Source organism: Daphnia pulex, chromosome 9 (genome assembly GCF_021134715.1).
Source record: "Daphnia pulex isolate KAP4 chromosome 9, ASM2113471v1".
NCBI classification, from domain to species: Eukaryota; Metazoa; Arthropoda; class Branchiopoda; order Diplostraca; family Daphniidae; genus Daphnia; species Daphnia pulex.
Genome location: NC_060025.1, coordinates 7,737,131 through 7,761,789, shown reverse-complemented (window position 1 = coordinate 7,761,789; position 24,659 = coordinate 7,737,131). Strand labels below are relative to the sequence as shown.

Below are 24,659 nucleotides of genomic sequence, written 5' to 3'. Positions count from 1 at the left end.
TGGGGGGATATGCTAATGAAGTTGATCGCAACAGTTGCAAGCGAAACTTGTATTACGGGGGAGGGACGGAAATGATCCAACGAGGTACATGGGGGAGCACCGTTAATTCCACTAGCATCTGCTGTTGATCCTCTTTTTTCAAATTGGGAAAACTTTGAAGTAAAACGATAAGGAAAAAGACAATTAACACGAGAGGCAAACGTTAATGTTTTACCCCAGCGCGCGCGCTATAGAAAGTGTCAAAATGAATCAGCTGATTTTGAATGACAGCAAAGAAATATAGGGGCCTCTCGGCTAAAATGCAATTCCCGAAGGAGCACCTTATGCATTGTGCGCTGTGTCTAAAAGATATAGTTATGTTGGGCCGGTCTAAATTTAGAGCTTGTGTGTCGTCTAGAGTCTCTCTGCGTTTGTGTGTGTTTGGCTATCAGGTTTTTCAACCCTCCTGTCTTTCCTCCTGCCTGTGGGCTGTGCTTCTGCTGCTCCTCTTGTATGTATACACACAACAGAGATGCTGGGAAGAGAAAGAGAAAAAAGGAAATTCTCTGCCAGTTTCCTTCTACCTTCTAGTCGCTACGGTCGCCAACCAGAAACGCAGGGGCGACCCGCATCTCATCTTCAAAGTGCCGTTGTTCGACTCGTGAATTTTGTTTCATTTACATTTTGTTTTATTTTTCTGGGCTGCAAATTGCAAAGTGTAAGAGTGTACAGTGGGGATTGAATTGCGGCCGATGAACGATATGGCCCATCTCGGTTTACCGCCGTGCTGTCGGTATTAGAGACAGACACAAGCGTCTAGTCTTTCCTCGACGTACGTAATACTAGGCCTCCTACTCCTCCTCAGTCCGTCCGTGAGTGTGTCAGGAAATGAAGGAGCGAAATGCTTTCAGGCGACTGGCCGCCAGCCAATAACACGGTCAGCACCACCGCCATCACAGTCCAACGTAATAATAATAAACTCGAACCCAATACAACAAGAAGAAGAAGAAGGTTTCCCTCCGAATGGGTTCTTTTTCTGTTTTCCTATAACGCACAAGGAAACAAGAAGAAGAGGGGAGAAAGTTTTATCTTTTAGATTTTCTTTTAGATTGATTGAAAGTGAATTACACAAACTACTCCCCGATCACTACTTTTTTATTTGAAAACTTTTTCTTTTGTTGTGTTGTGTTGTGTGTCTTGTGTGCGTCCATCACGGGAGATTGATGGAATTGGAGGGTTGCCGCCCATTTCTACATTGCGCGGTCCATCTACGGGCGGGAAATTCAATTGAGAATTTCGCCGTAATCGGCCAAAATAGTCATCGATTATTTTTTTTCTTTCGTGAAGTGTTGCGTGTGAGATATTTTTTCGAAACGAGGAAAAAATGAAAAAAAGGGTGTGATGCCGTGTTGAATTTTTGGGTTGTTTTCCTCCATCTGGGCATCTGGAAATATTATCAAACGAGGCCTTGCTCACGCGCGTCTTGTGTTGTGTTGAGATCGTCACCGTTTTTTTTTTATTCTCATGGCGTGTCTACGCACCCGAGATTCCAACGAGAATCTTTACTCCCAACTGCGCCCGCAGCAACAACAACAACAGCAACAACCACCCAAAAGACAACAACAATCGATCAAACATTCTTCGCGTCCTCTAGCGGTGGCTCTTGTTCCCGCAGAGTCCCAGCAAAACAGATCCATCACCCAGGTACTAGAGAGATATTATTAGTTTAATATTGATTGATTTATGCAAATTCACCATGGAGGAAAAATCAAAAAGAATTTTCGGGTCGTCGGTACACCAGGCGGAAAAACTCTTACATTTCCGGTTGCGTAATGAACTTGCCGGTCTCGTTGCGAGTAAATAAAAAGTGAGGCCGGGACATTTTGTGCGTTTGTGACTGATGGCTCATCTGTTGGCCACGTGTTCCGTAATGTACACGACGCGACTCGCAACTGTTTTTCAAATCGCCCGCATTCCGCTCCGCAACATCACCGGCCCTATTTTTAAAAATTTTCACCCGAGTCATTCCAACCCAATCTAAGCGCATCCTGCTGTTGAATATTCACACATCATCTCGTGTTAGACATAGAGCCAATTAAATATACTATAGACTTTACAAAAATTTGAATAAGGAGTGTATTACGTCATTAGTAGAAAAACAGCTGTTTCCTCCTTTTTTATTTATTTATTTTTTAAATGTCATTTGCTTGACTAATGTTTTGTGTGGTTGGTGGACTCTGTTGACAGATCTACACCGACTGGGCCAATCACTACCTGGAGAAGGTCAAGTCGAAGCGACGCATCCAGGATCTGCCTAACGATGTCACCGATGGAGTGATTCTGGCCGACGTCATCGAAGCTGTCGGTGAGTTACCAGCCGAATAAACTAACTTATAATAATCATTGAATCTGCTGGGGCTTACATCATCAATCTCGACAGCTTCGTGTGTGTAGGCAAACAAAAATAATGCTATGCCCATCATCATCACGGCACATTTTACACACACAATTTTTGATCCATCCATCATCATCTTGTAAATAAATAATCATCCGTTTATTTATATTTTTTATTTTTTTGTTTTGTTTTCTCGACAGCCAATCAGAAATTACCCGACGTCAATCGCAAACCGAAAAACGCCTCGCAAATGGTGAGTGGAATTTTTCAAAATTCATTTAGAATTTAAGTAGGTTGTTTGAGCTAGCTAGCTAGAGAAAGATCGTGACGGCGCTTTTGATTTTCATTTAGACATGGATGTAAACAACATGTACTATACAGACAGAGGCCGGATATTTGAATGATGGGTGTTGTTATTTCTACATCTCGTTTTTATTTATTTTCATTTATTTTCTTCTTCTTGTTGAATCATAGCGCAGTTCACCTACTTGTTTTATCTTATTTTTACAAGGTTCTTTTTGATTGTAATGGGAGAAGGTTGGGCTATTCTATTCACCGGGGGGAAACAATAGCCGCCAACAACAACACGGCAGGTGTTGTTGTATAACCAATCGGTTTCACCTTCTTTATTTTCTTGATTTATTCAACACAAACAACAAAAAGACCATTTTACTTTTATTTTTCGTGGTGGCTTAAAAATGGGCCACGCGTTATTCTATACCCCGCGTATACGTTTTAGATATATTTTGTAAGAAAAAAGAAAAGAAGACTCTCGGCTATTCAAAGTGATAATCCGGCGGAACGGACGAGAGAACGTGACATCCGTTGGCAGCCCGCGCATCCACACACACACTTTACAAATATGTGAAATGGATAACGAAAAAATGGGAATTTTTGTGTCGTATATAGTAGTGTTGTTGATTGTGTTAGTATTATTTTGTCCTACCTGAGAATATGTCACTAAAGTGCTGGCTCCAGTCCACGTCACGCATCCAGCCGGGAAATTTGAAATAAGAAAAAGAGAATCTCCGCGTGATGGGATGTAACACATTTTCTTCTTCGTTTCCGCTCGCTGGAATTAACAAACCAGAAACTCGACTCTTTATTATAGAATTAACAAAACAAGAAAAAAAGAAAGAAAGAAAAAAGAGAAACTCACTTATTTTCCCATCATCTCTCCCTCCCCCCCCCCCTCTCCTTACTCAGAAAAAGGAAATTGTTGGAACGATTATACGACCGTCTTTTTATTACCACCATGAATTCATGATGCGGCAAAATTTTCAATTTCAACTTTTAGAGAAGGGGGGGGGGAAGGAGAGAGAGAGGCTGATTGGTTTTAATGTGGTTATTTAGTTCGTTAATGACGATTAAAAGTAAAAGAAGAAGAACCCTATTTTTTATTTAATTTGAAAATTTGAAAATTCCCGCGCTGTTGAATTCAAATTAGAAAATGTTGGATCTGTAGGAGATGATTAGATTATTCGAAATTATATCATTTCGAAATCAAATAGCGTCGCTGATTATCTCGGCAAAACCTCGTCGTTTGTGGCGGGTGCTGGTCCTTTTTATTTAAAAAAAAGCTGTGGACGTTTCACGCGTTGGCCGGCGGGAGAAATCTAATGTCCGATTCTTTCTGCTGGGTTTCCCGCAGATGGGCCGCAGCAATCATGAATCCATTACTCCGCTGCTCCTGCTGCTGCTGCTGGGGTCCGCTGATATACTTTCTCTCTCTTGTATTCAACACCGCGCGCCGTTGCGGCGGCGGCTGCCGCTCGTGTGCAATTTATAGCCACCCGTCGAGTTGCGCGGCGGTCGTTCTCGCGGCCGGCTCTCTCACACAGCGGCGCCTGCCGTCGCCTGTCCACTCTCAAAAGGGACTCCTTATGTTTATACGGCTCTATCGAGACGATTTATAGGCGCCGGAGCTTGAAAAACAAAACAATCGATTGTCCTGTTTCAACTCGAGACTGTTTTATTATTATTACGCAACACTCGTAGTAGTAACGTGAGAAAATTCCCTCCACTCGACTAAATGCCCAATAGTATAACTAAGACAATTTTCAAAATTCCCGCGCGTCTGTGTCGAGAGAATTATTACCCGAAATGTTTGTTGATTCGGTTGGATCATCCATCTTCCATCCGCCATCAGTAGATCTGGCTATTATAGACATCCAACATCCGACAAGAAGGGAAAAAATATACATTGACATGGGCTAGGGGTGAGAAACTTGAGAGAGATCTATCTATCTTGTATACATGTATATGCGCGTATAGTACTGTTCGATTTTACTATTTTCTTTTTCGTTATCTTTTTTTATTTTAAAGAAAAAATATCTCTCCCCCCGAGAGATTTACTGAGCTTTTATATACACACGGAGTGAACGCGTCCATATAACATATCCCCATGTAGCATAGCTGAGCAAACAGCAATAAAAATGTTTCCAGCTCTTGTCCGTCCGTCTCCCGTCGTTGAGAGGGTGTAAATCACACCATCTAGCGTCACCCGATTTGAACATTGAACACTGAATACTAGCGGTACACTGCTCTATACCATATAGCTTAGAACTAATAATAATCCGAAAGAAAAAGATTAGACACACGCTTTTTCGCAGGCCGTTAAAAAATTATATTGTCGAAGAAGAAGAAGCTGAGAACTGCCGCCGCTCGTGGGAAATGGCAGGAGATTCCAATAGAAAATCGCTGCCGTTTCATTGAAGCCCAAACAGGCGGTGTGGATGACCCAACTGTATGGGGTTGACACGAACCCGCCAGCTCGGCCGCGATTTCACGCTGCGTCTATGTTACAATCCCGATAGGAAGAAAGAAACGGTTGTTAAAAATAAAAATCTATACGACGTTCTTATAGGCAACGATGCGAAAGTCACAGGGTTCGTTGTCACGCGCTTCTTTTTTTTTAATACATCTTATATACGTGTTATTTTCTTTTACGGCCGTTCGTGTGTCCTATGGTGTGTGAACGCCGAGTTTAGCGCTGCGGAACGGCAGAAGAAGAAGAAAAAGAAGAAATAACATTGGAATTCATTCCCCGCAGAAAAGAATAAGAGCTGAGGAAGGCTCATCGGCCGCCACGCCGTTTCGTTCATTGCGCATTCATCGCAATCGGCCAACCGACAAGTTCCCGTTGTTGGCTGTCCGAGACGTGTGTGTCCTTTCAAATAATATCGACATGTTTCCCCGCTATAATATTCGCATGAAATAAAGGAAATTGGACAATTGTGCACAGGTAAAGTGGACAGACAGACACACGCAAGGAGATAAATCAACATGGCGTCGCGGTTTGGTGGAGATAGGAGGGCAATGGCTGGGTCCAAGTGAACGAGTCATAAGTGGCCGTACATATACCGATGGGATAGTCTGCTGCATTGTGTTTGTGTTGTGTGGGAGGAGTCGCCCCCTTCTGTTGGATTATATTCGCCTCGGATATATCAGCTGGAAGGGGCTTAAGCGGTCAGTACACAACTGGCATCCCGACCGAACAGCAAGACAGTAACAACCTGTTGGCCGGTTTTTATTTTTCTAGCTCGTCTGACCATCAGTGTAGACAGTGCCCAGTCCCGTCGTCAGTTTCGGACAGGAAAAAAAAAAAAACATTTTTATGGTTTTATAGCTCGTCCAATTCAACGTGCTAAAACTTGCGAAGAAGACATCCCGTGATTTTTATCTCGTGTGATTATTATCTCTGACCGGATTGTCCCAAATTCCCCCCCAGGAAGTGTTTCATTTTGTTGTCCAGTGAGAAGACGTTCAAATCGCGGATTGTTTCGTTTGGAATCGCCAAGACGCGCCATTTTTGAAAAAAGGAAAGAAAAGAAACGGAAATCAATTCTGGTAAAATGATGGTGGCCGTTGGCCATGGCGGAAGTGGTTGCGCACAGTCGGAGGTCCCTCCTCAAAAAACTCCGTAAATAACTTTAAAAAAAAAAAATACCGGAGAGATATATATAACGGTCCAGCAACTAGCGACTCCATGTAGGTTTTATGTTTCTCTTCTTTTTGCCGTGATCCAATTTCTCTCTGTACACACACAAACTGTATATTTCGTTTGATATCTGTTTAAAGCTTTTTTGGGATTTTACAACTGCTGTTGCTCTACATTTTCCGGGGGGGTTGCGCTGTAATCAGGGTAACGTACTAAGTGTTTCTACCTGGGCGCTTGGATAGGCGCTCAGCAGGACTCTTCTTCTTCTTTCTGTCGTTAAATGTTGCTGTTGTTGTTGTGTGTGTGTACCTTACGGTTCGCGGTTATCTCAGTTTCCATTTTTGGGGATTTTTAGTTTTGGTGAAAGCTTGGAGAAAATGGACAACCAATATCAGATAAGGTGAAAATGGCGGTTATCACCGCGCTGGCTTTTTTTTTAGGTTGTTGTTGATATAAGCGAGTCAATTAGGATTTGGAAAGAAAATAAAAGAATCTGTAGAGTTTTACAGGCTATAAAATTGAGTGACTTTCTAATGGATTAGTGACACTCCTTATCGTCTATTTTGTAGACGCGCGCCCAGCATCTCCCAGCTGAACTGGGCATGAGACAGACAGGCGTGGGGGGGAATTCAATATCACCCGATAGTTTTTTAGAGGGGGGCGCAAAATTAGAGAACCGTGAAAAGAGTATATATAAATACTACTACCGGCTTTTTAAAGAAAATGTTTTCCACTGGTGGTGGTGGTGAGAGAAAGAAGGACTTTTCAGGATATCTTTCTCATTTATCTTTTTTTCTTTTCTTTCTTTCTACGCTTCTGTTACATGTTTTGTTGCTGCCCTTAAAGAAAAACCCTCGTTATCCCTCCCTTTTTTGGGTGGGTAAAATTTTCCTTTTTTCTCGGGGGTCTGAAAAAAGAATTCTTTTAAGGTTACATGGGGTTCGTTCTGTATATTTAGACAGCAGGCATTTTCGGGTTTTTTTTGGTGATGGAATGGATGGGCCAGAGCTGCACAGCATATGTGGTCATCCGTGTGCGCATATATTCTTTGATGATCTATTGTTATTTATTCTTTTTTTGGGTTAAATTTCCTTTTTATTTCGTGCAACAAAAACACAGATTGATAACATCGCCACTTGCCTGAGACTGCTGACGGCGCTGGGCATTCCACTGGACGACGTCACGGCCAGTGAGATACACCAGGGCAATTTGAAATCCATCCTCACCGTGTTTTTCGCCCTGTCGCGCTACAAACAGCAACAGAAATTGCAGCATCAGCAACAGCAGCAGCAGCAACAAGAAATGGCCAAGTAAAATTTCGTCTCTTTAAATTTCCATCAAGTTAATTTTTTAACGGATCGTTTTTATTTATCGTTTAATAAAGGATTCCGATTGCCAAGACGAATGTTTCGTCGATTCCGGCGGTTGGACTCGTCAAAAGACCCGGGCAAATGCAGATGATCTCGAAAATAGCGGTGCCATCTAGTGTTCATTATGGTAACTACGTAAACCGAAACTTTTTTAAATAGATGTCGGAAGTCGAAAGGCCAACCAAAAAATCTTATCTTTCATTGGAAAAATATCTCTTTTAATCAGTCGTTCGATTAAAACCGTCAGGCTTGGACGTTGCTAATGGTAATTTCCTTTAATGCAATTAAAATAGACTGTGGGAAAAAACAAGAAAAACGGAACAAAAGGGTTGGGATTGAGCCCCGGGGCAGTGAGGGTTGACCCTCGTGTGTTTGAGAGTCAAGTACAGCGGAAATGATACGAAGGGTGAGAGAGAGAGAGAGAAAGGTTTTGATATAACATGTAGTCTACACACTGAGTTGTTGCACTATGGTTGCTTTTTCCCAATTCCATCACAGTGAAGCTTCCAGTGTGTTCTATTGAGGAACAAATTCAGGGTTTGTAATGGTTTACTGATATCTTTGATCTACCACATGTTACTGTTTACTTCTGCTACAGTCTGAAATTCCCTGTGCATTGACTTGACTTTGGAGAAACCACCTGTCGGAATCAGAGTGTTCCTAAGTGTTCTTTTGTTTGTCTCAGGTTCTCCACAGCTGAGACCGATTTCCAGCACTGCTACATCTGCTGCCAGTTCTCGATCAGCTAGTCCCAGCCTTTGCAGCACTGGTAAAATTGCACATTCTTTCATTAGAGCCACACACAGTTTCTTTTATTTCATTTTATTGTCGTAAACAGGAAGTGGCAACCTCTCTTCAACTGGTTCACTCATACCACGAACTCCAACTAAAACAAATTCTTCAGTAAAGTAATAACACTCATTATTTGTATTGGAGTGAAAGCGTACATGTCTTTATCATAAATTTTCTCTTTTTACTAGGATTAATTCAATCAAGACTCCACTGGCCGCTCATCCAATGCAGAAGCAATCCATGCTAGATAAATTTAAATTATTCAAGCCCAATGAAAAATCTGTTGGTAAGTAAAATGTCACACGTATATTTCAAGATTCATAATATTAATCTTTCATTTCAAAATTATGTAAAGGTATTCCAACTGCCCTATCGAAGAGGCCATCTAGTTCGAGTGGGTTCAGTTCTGGGCGTTCAGAGCAGGGAGATTCAAGTTCGTTCAACAGCAGTAACGGTCATGCAACTCCACTGACAACTTTGGCCGTTTTCGATCAACCACCATCGCAAAAGAAGACGATACCCAACGCTCTTGTAGTTCAAAACGGCACCAAAGAGAGAAGCATCAGAACTCGAGCGAAAAACTCGCCCAAATTGTCGCCCAAAGTGAAACGATTGGCCGAAACTGAAGAGATTAGCAGCAGTGTCAAAGTGAACGAGCAACCAGCCCCGGCGACGACGATGGCTGCCAAACCCTTTTGCTCTGGTGGTAGCGGTATACCCAAGCCGACAGCTGCCGTTAAGGGTACCGCCAAAGTTGTGAGGAAGCCAAGTGCAACGGAGGAGGCCGTCCTGGAGAGAACACCCGGTGATGGGAAAGAAGTACCGACCGCTTCTAATAAGGCTAGTTGCAAGTCCGAGATGATGATGGTGGAACCCTCTGCTACAAATTCAACTGCTGTGGATAGCGCTTCTTCTTCTGCTGCTCCTTTGCCGCCTCACGATTCTAATTTGTTGGGAAACTCTCCAGCCGTTTCTCTTAGGGAAACTACGCTATCAAGTCAAGTGGCCGTCAAGTGCAATAGCGGCACGGATAGTCCCACTACGCGTCTTCCTTCGATTGCGGACACTAGTGAGCCAAGTAGTCAGCAGCCCACTGTATCCCGCTCTCAAAACCAACCAGGCCACATCCCTTCGGACGTTGTTGATCAAGCAAATCAGCAGCAGTTGGAAATCAAACCGCAGGAAAAGTTGGCCGACCGAGCCGATCTCATACCTCCATCCGAGAGCGATCAACCGGACGATTGCAAGGCCGACAATGCTCGGTCTTTGAACAACAACAGTAGTTTCGTGGCCAAAGTGTTCCCCATGACGACCAGCGACCTGGAAACGTCGCCACCTTCTTCCAGTGACATCAGTGACCCCACGGGCCAGTGTCAAGATGACGACGAGGACGAATCGATGAACATTCAACCCATGACGATATTTCCCGCCAGCAAGGGTCTCGGCAAGCGGCACGAGTATTCAAACGGGCCCAGCCAGTCGTTTCACGAGAGTCCAACGACAGTCAAACGGGCGGCAAACACTTCGTACGCCGATCCGCTCGATGGCTACTTGTCGGAGGGCGGTGCATCTCTCTATGCTCGGAAGCTCCATTATTTGGCGGTGACTCAGCGCAATAAAGATGAAGACAGGTGAGACATTTAATGATCAGCTGTTCTCGAAAGAGTCGAGTGACATTACGAAATGTTGCGGAGCAAGAAATCTTTGAATGGACATCATTAGACCCTTTTCCAATTCGATTAATTATGTCGTAAACTGAGCGAGAGCACTAAATGAATAGAAGATATACGAGTAATACGATGAGGTCAGTGGCGGTAGGGGTCGGGTATCAGAGACCAGGCGAGACTGCTGCTTTGATGGTGTAACACTCAGTGGCCGTCAACGCACGCGCAGCAGCTGCCGCTATTGATTTCCTCTCGCCCCTCTCTCTCTTCTGCTGTTGTGCATGCAAGAGGGGTCCCGACCATTGCGCCCCAGTAGATTTTTCGCAGCTCTTGTGTGTGCTGTGTGTGTGTATTCCGGCGTGGGGAGATTCACTCGAAACAAACATTTGGGGACGGAACACACTCACATTCGGTTGCTGGCGTCGTTTTTATATTCATTCCTCCTTCTTTTTTGTGGTTGTTCTCGTGTCTTTTTATTCGGCTCGTAGTTACGACGACTCCAGTTCGCTTTCCAGTGGCATTTCAGATCCTTGGACCGACGTTTATGGACTTCATTTCAAGGTATTTAAATAAATTATTTTTTGATCGATTTTGAAAAGGGTTAGGTGTCTATCGATTAATTTTTTTTCTCAGATGGAACACAATGGAGGTGTCTACCCTGGTATTCCCAATGGTTATGGAACGCCTCTGCAGAATCGCCGTCATCCACCCGCTGTCGCTGAAACTTCTCCTTACAAGTACGTTCGCGTCTAGGCTTAAGTGTAGAAACAACGGGGGGCTTACTTTAGAGCCATCACAATATATCTCAACTTTTGTTGAAAGCAGACAAATCTCGAGTTCGCAATGGAAGAAGTTTATCGAGGCCGGCCGCTTGCCATCATCGGAAAGGTTCCAAACGGAACTTTGGAAGAGCGACTCCCGGGAACGATCACGATCCCAACAGCAGGAAGTCCCCTCCCCTAGAAAGACGGAGCACAAAAAATTGAACACCATCGAGTCGGGCAAGCGGAGTAAAGTGTATACGGAAAGTGAAACAAGCGAACGACGCCAACCGGCAAAAGGCGTTCCAGCCTCGTTTGGCTACGTCAAGAAGAACACTGGGTATCCGGGATTGGACGTCAAGCGTTACGATTCGTCGACTATGAACGGAAAGGCAGTCACTTACAAGACGGCCAATGTGGCTACGGTTCCGAAGCTGATGGAAGACCAACATCGAGAGAACAATGTTCCAGCCAACTCGAATCGAAGCTTAGAAAGACCAAAAACTCGTTTGAAAGTCAGTGGTGGAACTCAAACGGACCTTGGCGGACGAACACTGAAGCCAACCCAGTACAAGGCGCCTCCGACATCTACGCAATCATCGCTCAACCAGCCGTGCGGATCTTTCAGCGACTCTGAATACCAAACTACCAACGGCGGAGTGAAATTCGCTTTGCCCGTTGGTCCCTCGTCCGCCACTGTCAATGGAAAAGTGGCCAATCAGCAAACGGGGTTTAAATCTTATTCGCTCACTGCCCCCATTGCCAATCAACTGTCGCACAACATTCGGGAACGCTTGTTACTTTCCGGCACACAGAGTCTTCCGAAATCCCATTTCAACCACATCAATGCCAGAGGTAATGTTCATTTAAAATGAGCTAAACCCAATGATTAATCTTACTTATAACCGTACTGCATTCTTTTAACCTTTTAACTCCGCACGACTAACCAACTACAACAACAACCACAAAATAAAGGCATGGAAGAGAAGCGTTTAGCGCATGCCAATTTCGCTGCACATTTATTTGCCGGCGTCAGCGAACTGAATGGAGAAACGGATTTGAATCTAGACTCGCCTGGAGCGTCTCAGTCGGGTGATAAGTTGCGTGACAAAGACAAGTCCATCAAGTACGTCGTCAACGGCAGGAACATGCACACGGACGGATCACTTAGTGACACGCCCTACACGGCCTACTGGAACAAGTACCATCCCAAGAACGCCAATGGTATTTTGCTTGAAATTCTTATTTTTTTTTCGACCATTTTAGTTGTTTCTATCAGTTCCATTCTAACCATTTTGTTTATTTTTGGCTCTTAGATTTGGCGATTAATCCAGAGACGAATTTAGATTCTGCACATGGCCCTAAAATACCTTGGCTGAATAACCCGCCAAGTCCTCGATTGAATCGTAGCAACAGCGTTCGGTAAGAACATTTTTATTTCTTTTTTTACCAAAGAAAACTTGATTAATGACTTGATTTTGTATAGTTCGACAAAGTCAGAAAAGGTGTATCCTTCCATGTTGCAACGCAATGAAGAGAGTGAGCTAAACAATTTCAGTAGTCACGTACAAGAAAACGGATGTGACACTACAAGTAACCATCGTTACGCGGGATCATCTACGTCCCGGTCTTCGCTAGGCAACTACAGCGCTCTCCTGTCACTCTCTAGAATGAATTCCAAAGAAGAAGATTGTAAGTGGTGTCCCCTTTTCATCTGATTTACCAAACATTACCAACGAAATTCATTACTCAACAGGCCACGGATCATCCCTCAGTCTGGTTTCGACAGCTAGTTCCTTATATTCCTCCCAAGAAGAGAAACAGGCATCGGAAATCCGCAAGTTGAGACGGGATTTAGCTGAAGCTCACGAGAAAGTAAACACGTTGTCTGGACAACTGTCCACTAATGTAAGTGTAGATTGATAATCTTGTCCGATGAAAATGAATTTCATTTTATCTCATCTTTTATTCTACTAGGCTCACGTAGTTGCTGCTTTCGAACAGTCGTTGGCCAGCATGACTAGTCGCTTACAATCACTGACCATGACAGCCGAGCACAAGGTAAACTGAAGATATAAGATTTATTGTGAAAGATAGGAGGTTTAATTGGAAAATATTTTTAAATCTTTAGGAAAATGAACTTCAGGATTTACGCCAGTTTATTGATCAATTACGTAAGCAAGGGTTCGATGCTGGGTCCTTGGGGAAAATGGACTCGCATTCCAACCATGCAACAATATCACGTCAACTGTCGAGCGATTCTGTTTCGAGCGTGACTTCTCAGACGACGAATATGAGCTCGGTTTCGTCCTTGTCGCCATCCCAGCCCAATGGATCCTGCTCACCTTCACCTTCTCCTTCACTGAAAAAGAAGTCGTGGTTGCGTAATTCGTTCTCAAAAGCTTTTTCACGCTCCAAACGACCGCAAGGAGGAGGCCCTCGCCAGGGCACTGGATCAGACTCTGAAGATTCTTCCGGTCCCGTACGTGGAATGGGCAGCACTTGGTCGGCTCCTTCCTCTCCTATGTTAGCTAGTCACCATCCACATCCCCATAGTCAGATGGACGTGACAGATGGCGATGCCGATCGATCGGTAGCCGTTCCAGAAACTGTTCAAGAACTCAAGAAACAGCTCAGAGAAAAGGATATGGTGCTGACCGATATCCGTCTCGAAGCGCTATCTTCTGCCCACCAATTGGAAGCGCTCAAGGAAACGGTTTCCAGGATGAGGGTAAGTCGTACAAACTGTATTGAACATTGTTCATCCAACCTCATTCGTTTTTCTTTTCATTTTAGAACGAAATGCTTACGCTGAAGCAAGACAATGAGAGGCTCCATCGTCAAGTAGATCAGAAATCAGCTGTCTCATCCCCTCATCATACGGTTGATCGTCGTGGATCCCATCGTCGATCGCCAGCCGATGAAGCATCTGTCATTACTGGTAGGTCGAAATTGGAATTCCTCTATCCGGAAAATACCAACCGATGGCTTAAAACCTTTTTTTATCTTTTAGATTGGATGCTTGGACTGGACAATGACAAGGACAGCAAATCGATCGCTATACATCTCCACATAAAGCAAGAGGACGAGGATGATGTCACATCGGCAATCGATACTACTCATTTGTGGTTGATTGGATATGTCGCTGTCAGCGGAAAGACTCGTTGGGATCATCTGGACCACTCTGTTGGCAAGCTCTTTAACGAGTACTTGCGACAGGTTGACCCTCAATCTCACCTTGGATTGGATGAAGAATGCCTGTCTTCCTATCGTGTTGGAGAAATTGTGCGATCGTTGAACACCGACGAAGAAGTTGCTACTCCTCCTGAACTGCTACCGTGTGGCTATTTGGTGGGCGATTGCAATTACATCGCTTTAATAGTGAAACAAAGCTCCAAATATGACTTGCCAGCTTGCCTCGCACTAGACACGCTCATACCTCTACCTATACTCAGCAGGTGAATTTTCATTCATTTTTTCAAGTCTGGTTCAAATGTGCAAATTTCATTATTATTCTTTGACAGATATGTGTCGTTATTGAACGAACATGGACGAGTCATCCTGAGTGGACCTTCAGGAACGGGCAAATCTTATTTGGCTCGAAAACTTGCCGACTATTGTATCGGGAAGGATGATGTTCCTTCAACTTCCACCACTGTGCTCAAGTAAGAAATATTTACTTTAGCTATTTTACCATTTATTGGTTTATTCAAATTTTTTTGTTTCTTGTTTGACAACAGAGTTGATGCTTCGAGCTGTAAGGAAGTTCGGCAATATTTGAGTCACGTCTGTGAATCTTTGCTGACTGGCAGTTCAAGCGACGTTCCTACTGTTATAATTTTGGAAGATTTACACCTGGCTCCTTCCCTTTGCGATATCTTTGCGCCACTGTCTCACTTTGAGTCGGTTAGAGAGAAACAAAAATTCCCGTACCTTATTGGCACTACAGGCCCAATGGCGCAATCCTCGGTGCACCTCCAGTTACAGTTTAATTTCAGGTAATTGACGACTAACAAACGTAGTTGTCAGTGGAGCTAATTATTTTATTTTGCAACTTTCCTCGTCATTAGGTGGATTCTTTTAGCAAATCATGCAGAGCCGGTTCAAGGCCTTATCCAGCGTTTCTTACGTCGTCGTTTAATTCAAAGTCAACTGCTGGCTAAATCACGTGACGGAGCATTGGAGCGAGTTGTCGAGTGGATCCCTCGTTGTTGGGCCCACCTGAACAAATTTCTGGAGACTCACAATTCGGCTGACGTGACGATTGGCCCGCGTTGGTTCCTACAGGTCCCAGCTGATTCGACGTGCTCACAAATTTGGTTCACCGATCTTTGGAATTATACTTTGGGGCCGTACCTGCTGCACGCAGCTAAAGAAGGGCTTCAGCTCTATGGAAAACGAGCGCCATGGGAAGATCCTACGTCATGGATCATATCCACTTATCCTTGGGCTCAAGGCAGTGCCTGTGATGCTCTTATGCGGTAATAACCTTTTCTTGTGTAAAACCACAACCATATTGACATAAAATAACAAAAAAAATATTTTCAGACTTCGACCTGAAGATGTTGGTTACGACTCGGCAACAAGATCAAATTCTACGAGTACTTCAAACCAGGATCGAGATCCATTGGTAACTAAAAAAAAAAACTAGAAATGAATGAAAATCAAATTATTTTCATCGTTGGTTATTGTTTTAATAGGTTAACATGCTAATTAAACTGCAAGAAGCAGCCGGCCTCCCAAGTCCAGTGGACAACTCAGAAAACAGTTCCGAATCACTAGCCAGTGGAAGCGAGTCCAAAGTGACTAATGATACAGTTTAAAAAGTACCAAAGATCTGCAATTTAAAAAAAGTGTAATAACCAAGCCACAAGCCATCATTGTTTACATACTATAGCGCTTATTCTTTGTCTTTTTTAATCAAATATTAAATCTGTTTCAATGAATTTTCGAAGCGGATTCTCGTTTGTCACTGTGTCGAAAGAAATCTTTGCATTTTATGTTGTTCTTACATCTATATGATCCATTGACGGCGTTTTAAAATAATTTGATTTCATATTTTTGTACTAGTAAAATATTGTGTGCTATGAATTTCCCAGTTTAATAAAGTGTTCGGTAAGTTATGGAATTACAAGATTTTTTTTCGATTGTGTTTGCGAACAATACACCGCATTTTTTACCTTCTCCTTCCCTATTTACATATTTCTTCCAACAATTTAAAATAGATTGTGTAAAAAGAATTAAAACAATTTCTTAAAAAGGGCAATGCGTAGCACAGATTAATACCATGTGGTAACATTGTCTTGTAGTTGTCCTCAAAATAAATAACATTGTAGAATTAGATCTGGGAAAGGCAGCAATATTGGAGATTTACTAAGACTTGAATGCAAAAAGTCAACATGAAATGTGATATATACTAAATGTCACAGTAATAATTTTAAATGTTGGACAAAATAAATACCCTACAAATAGAAACTATTTAGCTTTGAAAGACATAGCTTGCACTATTGTATTATAGTTATACCATTTGATCTCTGATGTCACAAGCACCCTAGGTCACACGAAAACTTCAGCTGAAATTTTCTGAAAAAGCCTAGAATGCAATGAGAATCATTAGCTAAATGTTGTGTTATTCAAAGACGGTTACCTCAAAATCCTAATCTGAATTTGTTTTGCAAGTTGTTTTGTTTAAAAAAAAAAAAAGTATTGTGTAACTTGGGAGCAGACGAAGCGGTCGCATTTTGAGCGCTGTTCTTTTGGTACTGGACTACTGGTTCTTTACTGACCGCTAGATGCCACTGACTTCAATTGATTTGTCATTTGCCTGCATCATGAAATGAAACATGGCGAAACAAAGTGTTGCTATTTTATACTTATTTTTCTGTGATTCAAAATACCGAATACAACTTCGATAGAGTAGGTTTATCTAGAACTAGTTTCCTTCTTTATATATATTACATCCATTTTCTTCAAATTCTAGAAAGTCTTTGAGTCATTCCAATTTCCAACAAGTTGACTTAGTGCTCAGTCAATTTCCATCCATTAGATCCTTATGCTCTCAAAAGCATGAAACTCATATTTGAAGCCCACATACAGTGGAATTAGACAAAAGTTCTTGCGCATGGACCATAGGATCTTTTCTGAATCTTGCAAGTGTAACCTGTGTCACAATGTTTGTCGAGTGTACAACTGTTTCTACACTCTACAGCCGTTACGAAGGCAACCCAGCTGAGAGGTATGTAGAGTTTTATTTTTCATAGATAAATTTGTGTAAATTTGTAAATAATATAGATAATTTTCCTTGTCCCATTGCTACTTAGAGTTCCAGTTTCAGTGAATGAACATGAAGTGTGTGAAGTGTATTTAGTACATTTACCAGATCTGCTTGATGAAAGTCAAATGCCTTACTGAATTTGTCACCCAAATGATAAAGGTAAACATCATTATCACCTTTTACCATGCTACTATGAGTTAATTTTGTTTAAGCTTCCTATTGATTCCCAACTCGTTTTTAAGAACTATTTGTGACGTCCCCTGAGATCGAGAGTCGGCCGCCAGTTTCAATCTACAACGCAGCTTCTTCATGGAATCGTGAGGTCCTGGCACGGAGATCCTTGAGCCAACGCTGGCTTTTGTCCATGACAGAAAAGGGACTTCCACCAACGTTCGGATCCTTATCTTCACGACGTACCCTGCTTCTTGTGCTTCACTGGCGAATTATTAGATCACTTCAGGGTTCGCTTCCGTCCGCTGTGAAATACCTGCAGTCACTCGCCACGGGATTATGCCCAGGTAACTGACTTACTTTCGTAGATTATCTGCTAATAATCTTCTTGCGTTAAACTCTGTATGTGTAGTAATTCCAAATCAGGCCCTTTTTTGCGCGCAAACAGTGTTCCATAGACGTTTCTTTTTTCTAACGCTAGATGGCTTTTCGATAATTTCAGCTGTCAAAACAGTCAGTTTGCACATCTCTTTAAACATTTATTGGCACTTCGGCAGTTATTGTGTGGAAATTTTTTAGTGAAAACTGATGATAACTATTCCACCAACAAAGCTCACTTGTTAAATTTTCGATATTTGCATTTTTTTTCTACTTCCGGTTTGCTCATTTCACTCAGTAGTTCAGTAAATATTCATCTGAGGAGCAAAAGAACCACATATTCGTGATCCTCGTCGAATTTGTAGTAAAGTTCATGTTATCTTTTTTACGTTTTCGTACTTCCGGTTTCGAAAATTTTCCTGAACTATAGTTCAGGAAAATTCTCGATTTCGGCCAAATTTTGGATTTTGCTTAAATCACACCTAATCGACCCCAAATTTCATGGAGATCACGAATATTTGGTTTAATTTGACGACAGCTCAATGGTTCAGGCGCTATCGCTTACTTCCGGTATACTTCCGGAAAATTTTATGAAAACTAGCAAGTGAGCTTTGTTCTGTGCGCAGTTCTCAATATTGGAAGCTAGATTTTAAGGAATTAAAAGTGCGCCTTTAAAGTTTTGAGCATCAATATGTATTATGTAAATTTTATTGGCATTTCACTTAATAAGAATTGTGTTATCTTTATCCAGGAAATGCAGCGGAGACGTCGAGAAGATGGACACCAAAACATCTCCGGTATCTCCAAAATGTCAGCGCGGATCATCATTTGTTGTTGGTAATATTTTTGTTTGTTTGTGTTAGTTAACCCGTTGGCTGCCACGTCTTTGTTTTCCCCTGTGTTAGCTCCTTAGCACGGGCCGCGCTGTTCGGTCTCGTGGTTTACATGCCGCGGGGTCGGACAGTCGCACCAGCCCCAGATTCGCCGCAAGGCGCCTGTTAGGCAGTGCACCATAGGGAATTCCCCCTTGTCGATACGGTGATGGATTCTAGAGGCGTGCATTCCATCTTCTCCTGTCACCGTGTCAGCCCGGACTTGTCAGCAATGGCAAGTCCCTCCTTGGTCATAGATCCTTCTGACGTGGCGCGTAGAGTAGTAGAAGAACAACCTACGGGTTGTATGGCGTGGCAGCCAACGGGTTAACTTAAGTGTATGTATGTATGTATGTATGTATGTATGTATGCATTTATGTATGTGTGATTGTAAAATGTGGTGGAATTGTGGGTGGAGGTGGGACAATAAAGCAATTCCTTTTAAAGTTTTTTGTTTGCTGTGTGTTAGAACTTATAATAAAATCATGTTTAGAACTTGACTTGTATATTTCTTACAACTTTGAAGTTTTACATAAGTTAAAGGCAGAAGTGGCTGATCATCTCCAGACTCTTTAAATAAACTTCTATGAGGAACCAAACACTATTTGCAACTCCTGTGGCACAGCAATTTCAGGAGAACACCAGCACAGCTACTTCAGTTCTTTTTCTTCAATCGTGTATCAGCTGCATAATCACATCTCTCAACTGGAAATAGGCTGCAAAACCACTGCACATTGAACAGCACAGGCATAGTTTAAGTATCACCAAAGTCCTATGGGGAAAAAGGAATATTATTTTCCATGATCAAACTTAAGATGCAAAAGAAATCGTGTAAAACAAATGACATCAGACATTGTCCAAGATTACATTGGCAAATGAAATTTTAAAGAAGATTAAATCCCAGGAAAAGAGAATTCTGTACATCTAATCCATAAGTGTTAGAAAAAGTTTGCAATACAGAGTGGAAACTTTGTTCTAGTTTGATCAGAAGAAAGTTGTTAACTCAAAGGAAGCTGATCGCTATATGATATCTTTCATGGAAACTATTATTTGGAAGCAAGAAATAGCACCACTTATTGTCTAGATCAGATCAGAGTTTAAATGTCAGTTGAATTAAATTTAAAAAAAAGACGCAAGACTTTCCAAGTTACAACCAATAAATTCAATTAGCTTACCATTTCAAAAAGTCTTCCTGCAATAACACTTCAGGGTAACAACAGCTCGATAAACTGCATGCAGCAGCTGCAGCTCAACTTGACTTGATCACACCTTTCACCAGTCGGCTGCAACAAAACCACTGTAATGATGCGCCATGGAGCTCAGACTTTGTTGAGTTCTCACATTCTGCAACAGTTATTAAGCAACAGGATCTCCAACCTGAACACCAACTAATAAAATCTATAGCATCATTACAGGGAAATTGATCGACAAAATTACTCCACTACCTCTGTAGTGTTTCTACGTGAGATGAGACGTACATCCGAACAGGTACAGCTAACAACGGACGACATTTCGGCAAAATGGAAAGCAGTTTCATTCCACGTGATCGATTATTTGGCCTAGTGGAAATTATATGCCAGATTGCCTGTAAATTTACACAGCAACGTCTAGGATTAATTACATTTGAGAAATCCAAACTAGAAGTTACCATTCAATTTCAATGCTGAAAATGTAGATTGACACCGGAATTCCGTAACGAATTTGGAATACCTTTTCACTTGGCGTTTCGGAACAAAATGGCGAAAATGTCGTCCTCTCAAAGACACTCACGTCATCTGGCGGCTGGGGGACAACTTGATTTTAGCCACCTACTGACGGAGCCAAGATTCCTCCACGTTTGACTGTACGAAAAGGAATCAAGGGTGGATGTGGATGGATTGTCGGACATTTGAGATAGTAAGACGGCAGCGTTACAGCTTCCTGCCCGCCATACATAGGAGACATTGGCACACACGTGGTCGACCCAGCCATCAACGATAAAACGCCCAAAGCAGCAAGACGCAGTAATTAACTAACTAGATAATAAATAATTTGAACATTAATATTCAATAACTGGCATATTAAAAAATAGAAAAAAATTTGATGATTTACATCTCCATGAAAAAGAGAAAATTTTTACCCATGATCGCAGAACTGGTGGTGCGACGAAGAACGCAGTTGGTGACAAATAGTGCACTGCAGTTGCTGTTGCCGTGTCTGAGATGACCATTCGACTGATTTCTATCGCCTTTTCTCTCCTTCTATAAGACTAGACAATAAATAATTTGAATATCCAAAACTGGCATATTTAAAACTCCATGTAACAGAATATTTACTCATGATTGCTTCTGTGTAGTATTCGACCGTTTTTGTGGTGTATAAGCTGGATCCTCGGTATGCTTGCTGGGAGCAGAGTAGTACTCAGGAGCCTCGGTGTAATAAAGTTTCGCAGCATATTTAGTTGTGCAGTACTACCGATTCTTGATGGTGTAGTACTTGGGAGCCACGGTGTAGTATTCAAACTCTTCAGTATTGTAGCTCGGGGAAGACGGTGTAGTAGTTCGGGACAGCACAAAATTTGGAGTAATAATCTGGAGCCTTGGTGGTGTAGAACTTGGGGGCATCGGTGTATAACTGGTCGTTGCGTATGTTGTTGTTGTGTAGTAAGACCGCGGCGTTGTGCTTTAGTATTCGCCATACCCAGGAGACATCGGTATACCAGTGATCGACCCAGCCATCAACGATACGAAACCCAACAACAGCAGCAAGCAGCAAGCTCCATAGTCTACTAGACAATAAAAATAATTTAAACAGTAGGCTAATATGCAATAATAATTGGCATATTAATATTTACCCATGATTGCAAACTGGTGGTACGATGAAAAATGCAGTTGGTGACAAATAGTGCACTGCAGTTGCTGTTGACACGTGGGAGATAACCACTCAACCTATTTCTATCGCCTCTTCTCTTCTTTTATGCGACTAGACAATGGATAATTTGGAAATTCAATAATTGGCATATTTAAAACTCCACGTAAAAAACAGAATATTTACCCATAATTACGAATTGGTTATACGATGAAGAAGGCAGTTGGGTGACGACATACGACTAGTGCACTGCAGTTGTTGCCGTGTAGGAGATGCTTACTCGACTGCTTGCTTTCGCCTATTCTCTATCCTTTTGTACGATTTTTTCTCACCCTCACCTCTCAAGCCTTGCGGCTATTCTACCTTCTTGATAATGATGCAAAACGTCCCGTTCTACACCACTGCATGACACGTTTTACGCAATGATCTCCGTGACCTTCGATTGAAGGAAATGCAAACTAACCTTTCCTTCTGCAGGTAGACGTTGCTGGGGATGGGTCAACAAAAACAAATATCAAAATGAATACCAAATGGCTAAGCCTTGCAGGCTATTGTACCTGTTTGATAATAATGCAACGCGTGTCGTTCTCACCCAACCTCTAAACCACTGTTACACGCTTTACGTAATGATCTCCGTGACCTTCGATTGTACATGGAAACTGGCCTTTCCTTCTGCAGGTTAACGTTGATGGGGATGGGCCTACAAAAACCATATCAAAATGAATACCAAATGGCTAAGCTTGCAGCTATTGTACCTGCTACAAGCAGCAATTGTTTTGCCTAAATATAACCAATTATTAGCCGATTCTAATGAAAAAGGGCAGTTGAAGTAATTGTATGCACCTTTTGATCGTTCCTCAATTGTATGGGGCTTTTCAAATTCCTTCTTGGCCCCAACAGTTCATTTGATGGGGGCTCGAGTAGTGTCTTTTGTCCATGACAAGAGTTCATCACCAAAGTGCAGTTTTTTTTTACATAGATGCGTTTGAACCAGCATTCACGCCCATCTCGGTAGTGACCCAAAGATTCTAAAGCTTGAAAAGAGAAATAAAGAATTTTGTTAAAATATCCATAGAAAGTTATTATACTTATAAAACAGTAAAACACACAATTACAAGAAGCTGAAGACTTATTCAATAATTTTGTTGTTCAAATTGTAAGAGATTTACTGTAGAAGATGTTGAATGAAAAGTTACCAATTTAAACATTTTTCTCTGTTGAACCTTGAACACATGCAAAAACTGGATTGTCATTTGACGATTCCACACTTTTTTTCATCAATTTTGATATTCTTCTCACTGGCTTTTCTTTGCACTGGTAGTTTGTTGTCCCATCACAATCCACATCAATCCATGTAGAATGGATATTGGAATTCTTCAAATTTCAGACAAATATTGTGTCTGGCAGTACGCGGTAGGTGTTGTTGACTTGCTGTCACTGAATGTTAAAGTTTACTTCATTAAGTACTTGTTCTTAATCACTTGATTCTTCAAGAGCAGAGGTAACTTCGACAGTCACATTGTACATGAAAAGCTTAGGACTGCTGCTGTTGGCATTGGAGCTATTCGTGGGGTGACCTTGACCACGCAGAACAAGTCTTCTCGTAGCCAAATTCTTTTCTAGCAAGGAGATTGAAAAATCAAAACAATCGCCTCACCTCCTTCTTGCATCAATCTTATCTGAACACGTGTGCTGTTCCAACGTTTCCTTGATTTGACTTAGACCACTTTTTTCAACCACGTCACACGTGAGTAACATAAGTAAAGCAATTGAGAAACAAAAGCAAACTTGACGACTCACTACAATTAAACAATTCAATCATTTTTTTAAAAAAAACTCTGCAAACTTATGATAAGCCTCACCATCTACTGCAGACGAACTTCCGTGGAGAAGCGGTGTTGCCTTTTACGAAGCTCAGTAAAATGTTGTGACTTGCCTCTAGTTACTATTCACGCAAGAAGATGGCGTTCCATGCACCTACATATCAAAAGAGGCACAACAACTTCTGAATCCTCCGGTCTCCGGTTAGGCGGTTAAATAAGGAAAAACGGTCTCTAATGATAAAAAAAAACGCACAAAAACCCAAGCCGTAGAGGATCAATTACGACATGAACACTGTCACTGTCAGCAGTGTCAGCAGTTGTCAAGAGGGACTTTGAACGGTACATTTATTTACTTTTCTGCACAGTTGCATAACATTAGTCACTTATCATTGCATAACAAGAGTCCCTAGACCACGTCCACATCTTGTTATATTTGCCGATAGAATTATTTTTGCTCGAATGCGTCTACGTGTGTCCCAAATTCAAATGTCGTCGCCTCGGTCTTTTACGCCAAATATGTCTGACTATATGTTGAACGTCCCTTGCACCACCAACAATCCTCCTCTGCCAATAAAATGCGCATCGCCAATTGCTCAAGAATTCCAAATTTGTCGTCCGTGTTGTCCGGCATCAAAATTGGAATAGGACGACATAGTATATAACGAACGACGAGTCACCATAACAAAGATAATAATATGCCAACGCCATTTTGAATAAATTTAAAAATCGAGATTCCAAGTTGTCATTGCCAAACTTTGTTTATAGCTCTACACGTGCACACAACCTAGAGAGGGAGGATTTTCAGGACATGTTTCATGATAGAATGCTACGTGTGCCAATCACGTCTGCAACATCGCATGCCTGAAATGGTAGAGAAAACAGCACCGTGCATATAATTACGTGCATTACAAAATTGGGCGAGGGAAATTGGATTGTCTTTATTGCTCCGCCAGATGCCTATATTCCTCTCTTTTTTTTACGACGGAAGTGTTTGAAGCCGCAAATCATCATACTACTTATTTTTAAGAAAACAAGTCTTGTACTTTTCAACCGGTTTACGACCGTAAATTTGATCAAAAATTCCCCGTACTTGAAGTAAAATAAGGAAAATGGGCAACTATATCCATGGTGTGGAATGTCGTCATTTCAGCAAAGAATAATTAGAAGAGCATTAATCTAAATGCAATATAGAATGCACTACTTAATTAATGATCTACGCAGGCCTGTAAAATGCAGCATCGTTCAAATGGGGGACAGTTTTGAGCTCGAAATAATTCCATAATTCCCAAAATTTCTTTTTGGAAAAGGAATATAAGCCAGTCCAAAATGGAGTTTTCATTTTAATAGTCAAAGATGAGTCCCTTTTATTGCGCTATAGAGTGCCCTAAGGGAA

At 41.9% G+C, this 24,659-nt stretch overlaps 1 protein-coding gene and 3 long non-coding RNA genes across 15 annotated transcripts in view; 1 reads left to right on the top strand and 3 right to left on the bottom strand.

Moving 5' to 3' along the window:
• Positions 1-16,085, top strand: part of LOC124202896 (neuron navigator 3-like) — a 32,781-nt gene extending 16,696 nt beyond the window's left edge. For 2 of the 9 annotated variants that reach the window (XM_046599397.1, XM_046599395.1), the window contains exons 3-26: positions 2,227-2,344; positions 2,575-2,627; positions 7,434-7,624; positions 7,699-7,811; positions 8,370-8,453; positions 8,523-8,592; positions 8,665-8,762; positions 8,832-10,107; positions 10,629-10,701; positions 10,774-10,877; positions 10,966-11,756; positions 11,877-12,125; positions 12,218-12,323; positions 12,388-12,593; positions 12,658-12,809; positions 12,879-12,962; positions 13,033-13,632; positions 13,698-13,842; positions 13,915-14,359; positions 14,426-14,566; positions 14,642-14,899; positions 14,972-15,382; positions 15,450-15,531; positions 15,602-16,085. In XM_046599397.1, the coding sequence (XP_046455353.1) occupies positions 2,227-2,344; positions 2,575-2,627; positions 7,434-7,624; positions 7,699-7,811; positions 8,370-8,453; positions 8,523-8,592; positions 8,665-8,762; positions 8,832-10,107; positions 10,629-10,701; positions 10,774-10,877; positions 10,966-11,756; positions 11,877-12,125; positions 12,218-12,323; positions 12,388-12,593; positions 12,658-12,809; positions 12,879-12,962; positions 13,033-13,632; positions 13,698-13,842; positions 13,915-14,359; positions 14,426-14,566; positions 14,642-14,899; positions 14,972-15,382; positions 15,450-15,531; positions 15,602-15,724 (5,973 nt within the window). In that variant the 3' untranslated portion in view covers positions 15,725-16,085. Of the gene's footprint in view, positions 1-1,434; positions 1,684-2,226; positions 2,345-2,574; positions 2,628-5,993; positions 6,365-7,433; positions 7,625-7,698; positions 7,812-7,855; positions 7,950-7,999; positions 8,222-8,369; positions 8,454-8,522; positions 8,593-8,664; positions 8,763-8,831; positions 10,108-10,628; positions 10,702-10,773; positions 10,878-10,965; positions 11,757-11,876; positions 12,126-12,217; positions 12,324-12,387; positions 12,594-12,657; positions 12,810-12,878; positions 12,963-13,032; positions 13,633-13,697; positions 13,843-13,914; positions 14,360-14,425; positions 14,567-14,641; positions 14,900-14,971; positions 15,383-15,449; positions 15,532-15,601 lie in introns of those variants that run through there. The other 7 variants (XM_046599394.1, XM_046599393.1, XM_046599398.1 and 4 more) reach the window with 7 other exon arrangements.
• Positions 15,740-16,811, bottom strand: LOC124202897. Its single transcript, XR_006878367.1, has 2 exons — positions 16,426-16,811; positions 15,740-16,363 (listed from the first exon to the last, which is right to left on the bottom strand). It is a non-coding gene; the product is annotated as an uncharacterized LOC124202897 (long non-coding RNA).
• Positions 16,812-19,084: 2,273 nt separating this feature from the next.
• On the bottom strand, positions 19,085-21,869 carry LOC124202523. 4 transcript variants are annotated; one of them, XR_006878208.1, is made up of 8 exons: positions 21,630-21,869; positions 21,430-21,557; positions 20,912-21,363; positions 20,716-20,844; positions 20,245-20,611; positions 20,042-20,181; positions 19,772-19,984; positions 19,085-19,368 (listed from the first exon to the last, which is right to left on the bottom strand). It is a non-coding gene; the product is annotated as an uncharacterized LOC124202523 (long non-coding RNA). The 4 variants fall into 4 exon arrangements; XR_006878210.1 differs by having other exon boundaries at positions 19,772-19,973; XR_006878211.1 differs by having other exon boundaries at positions 20,245-20,607.
• Positions 21,870-22,032: 163 nt separating this feature from the next.
• LOC124202522 lies at positions 22,033-23,331 on the bottom strand. The gene is made up of 4 exons (XR_006878207.1): positions 22,640-23,331; positions 22,287-22,477; positions 22,199-22,223; positions 22,033-22,143 (listed from the first exon to the last, which is right to left on the bottom strand). It is a non-coding gene; the product is annotated as an uncharacterized LOC124202522 (long non-coding RNA).
• Between the last annotated feature and the right edge of the window lie 1,328 nt (positions 23,332-24,659).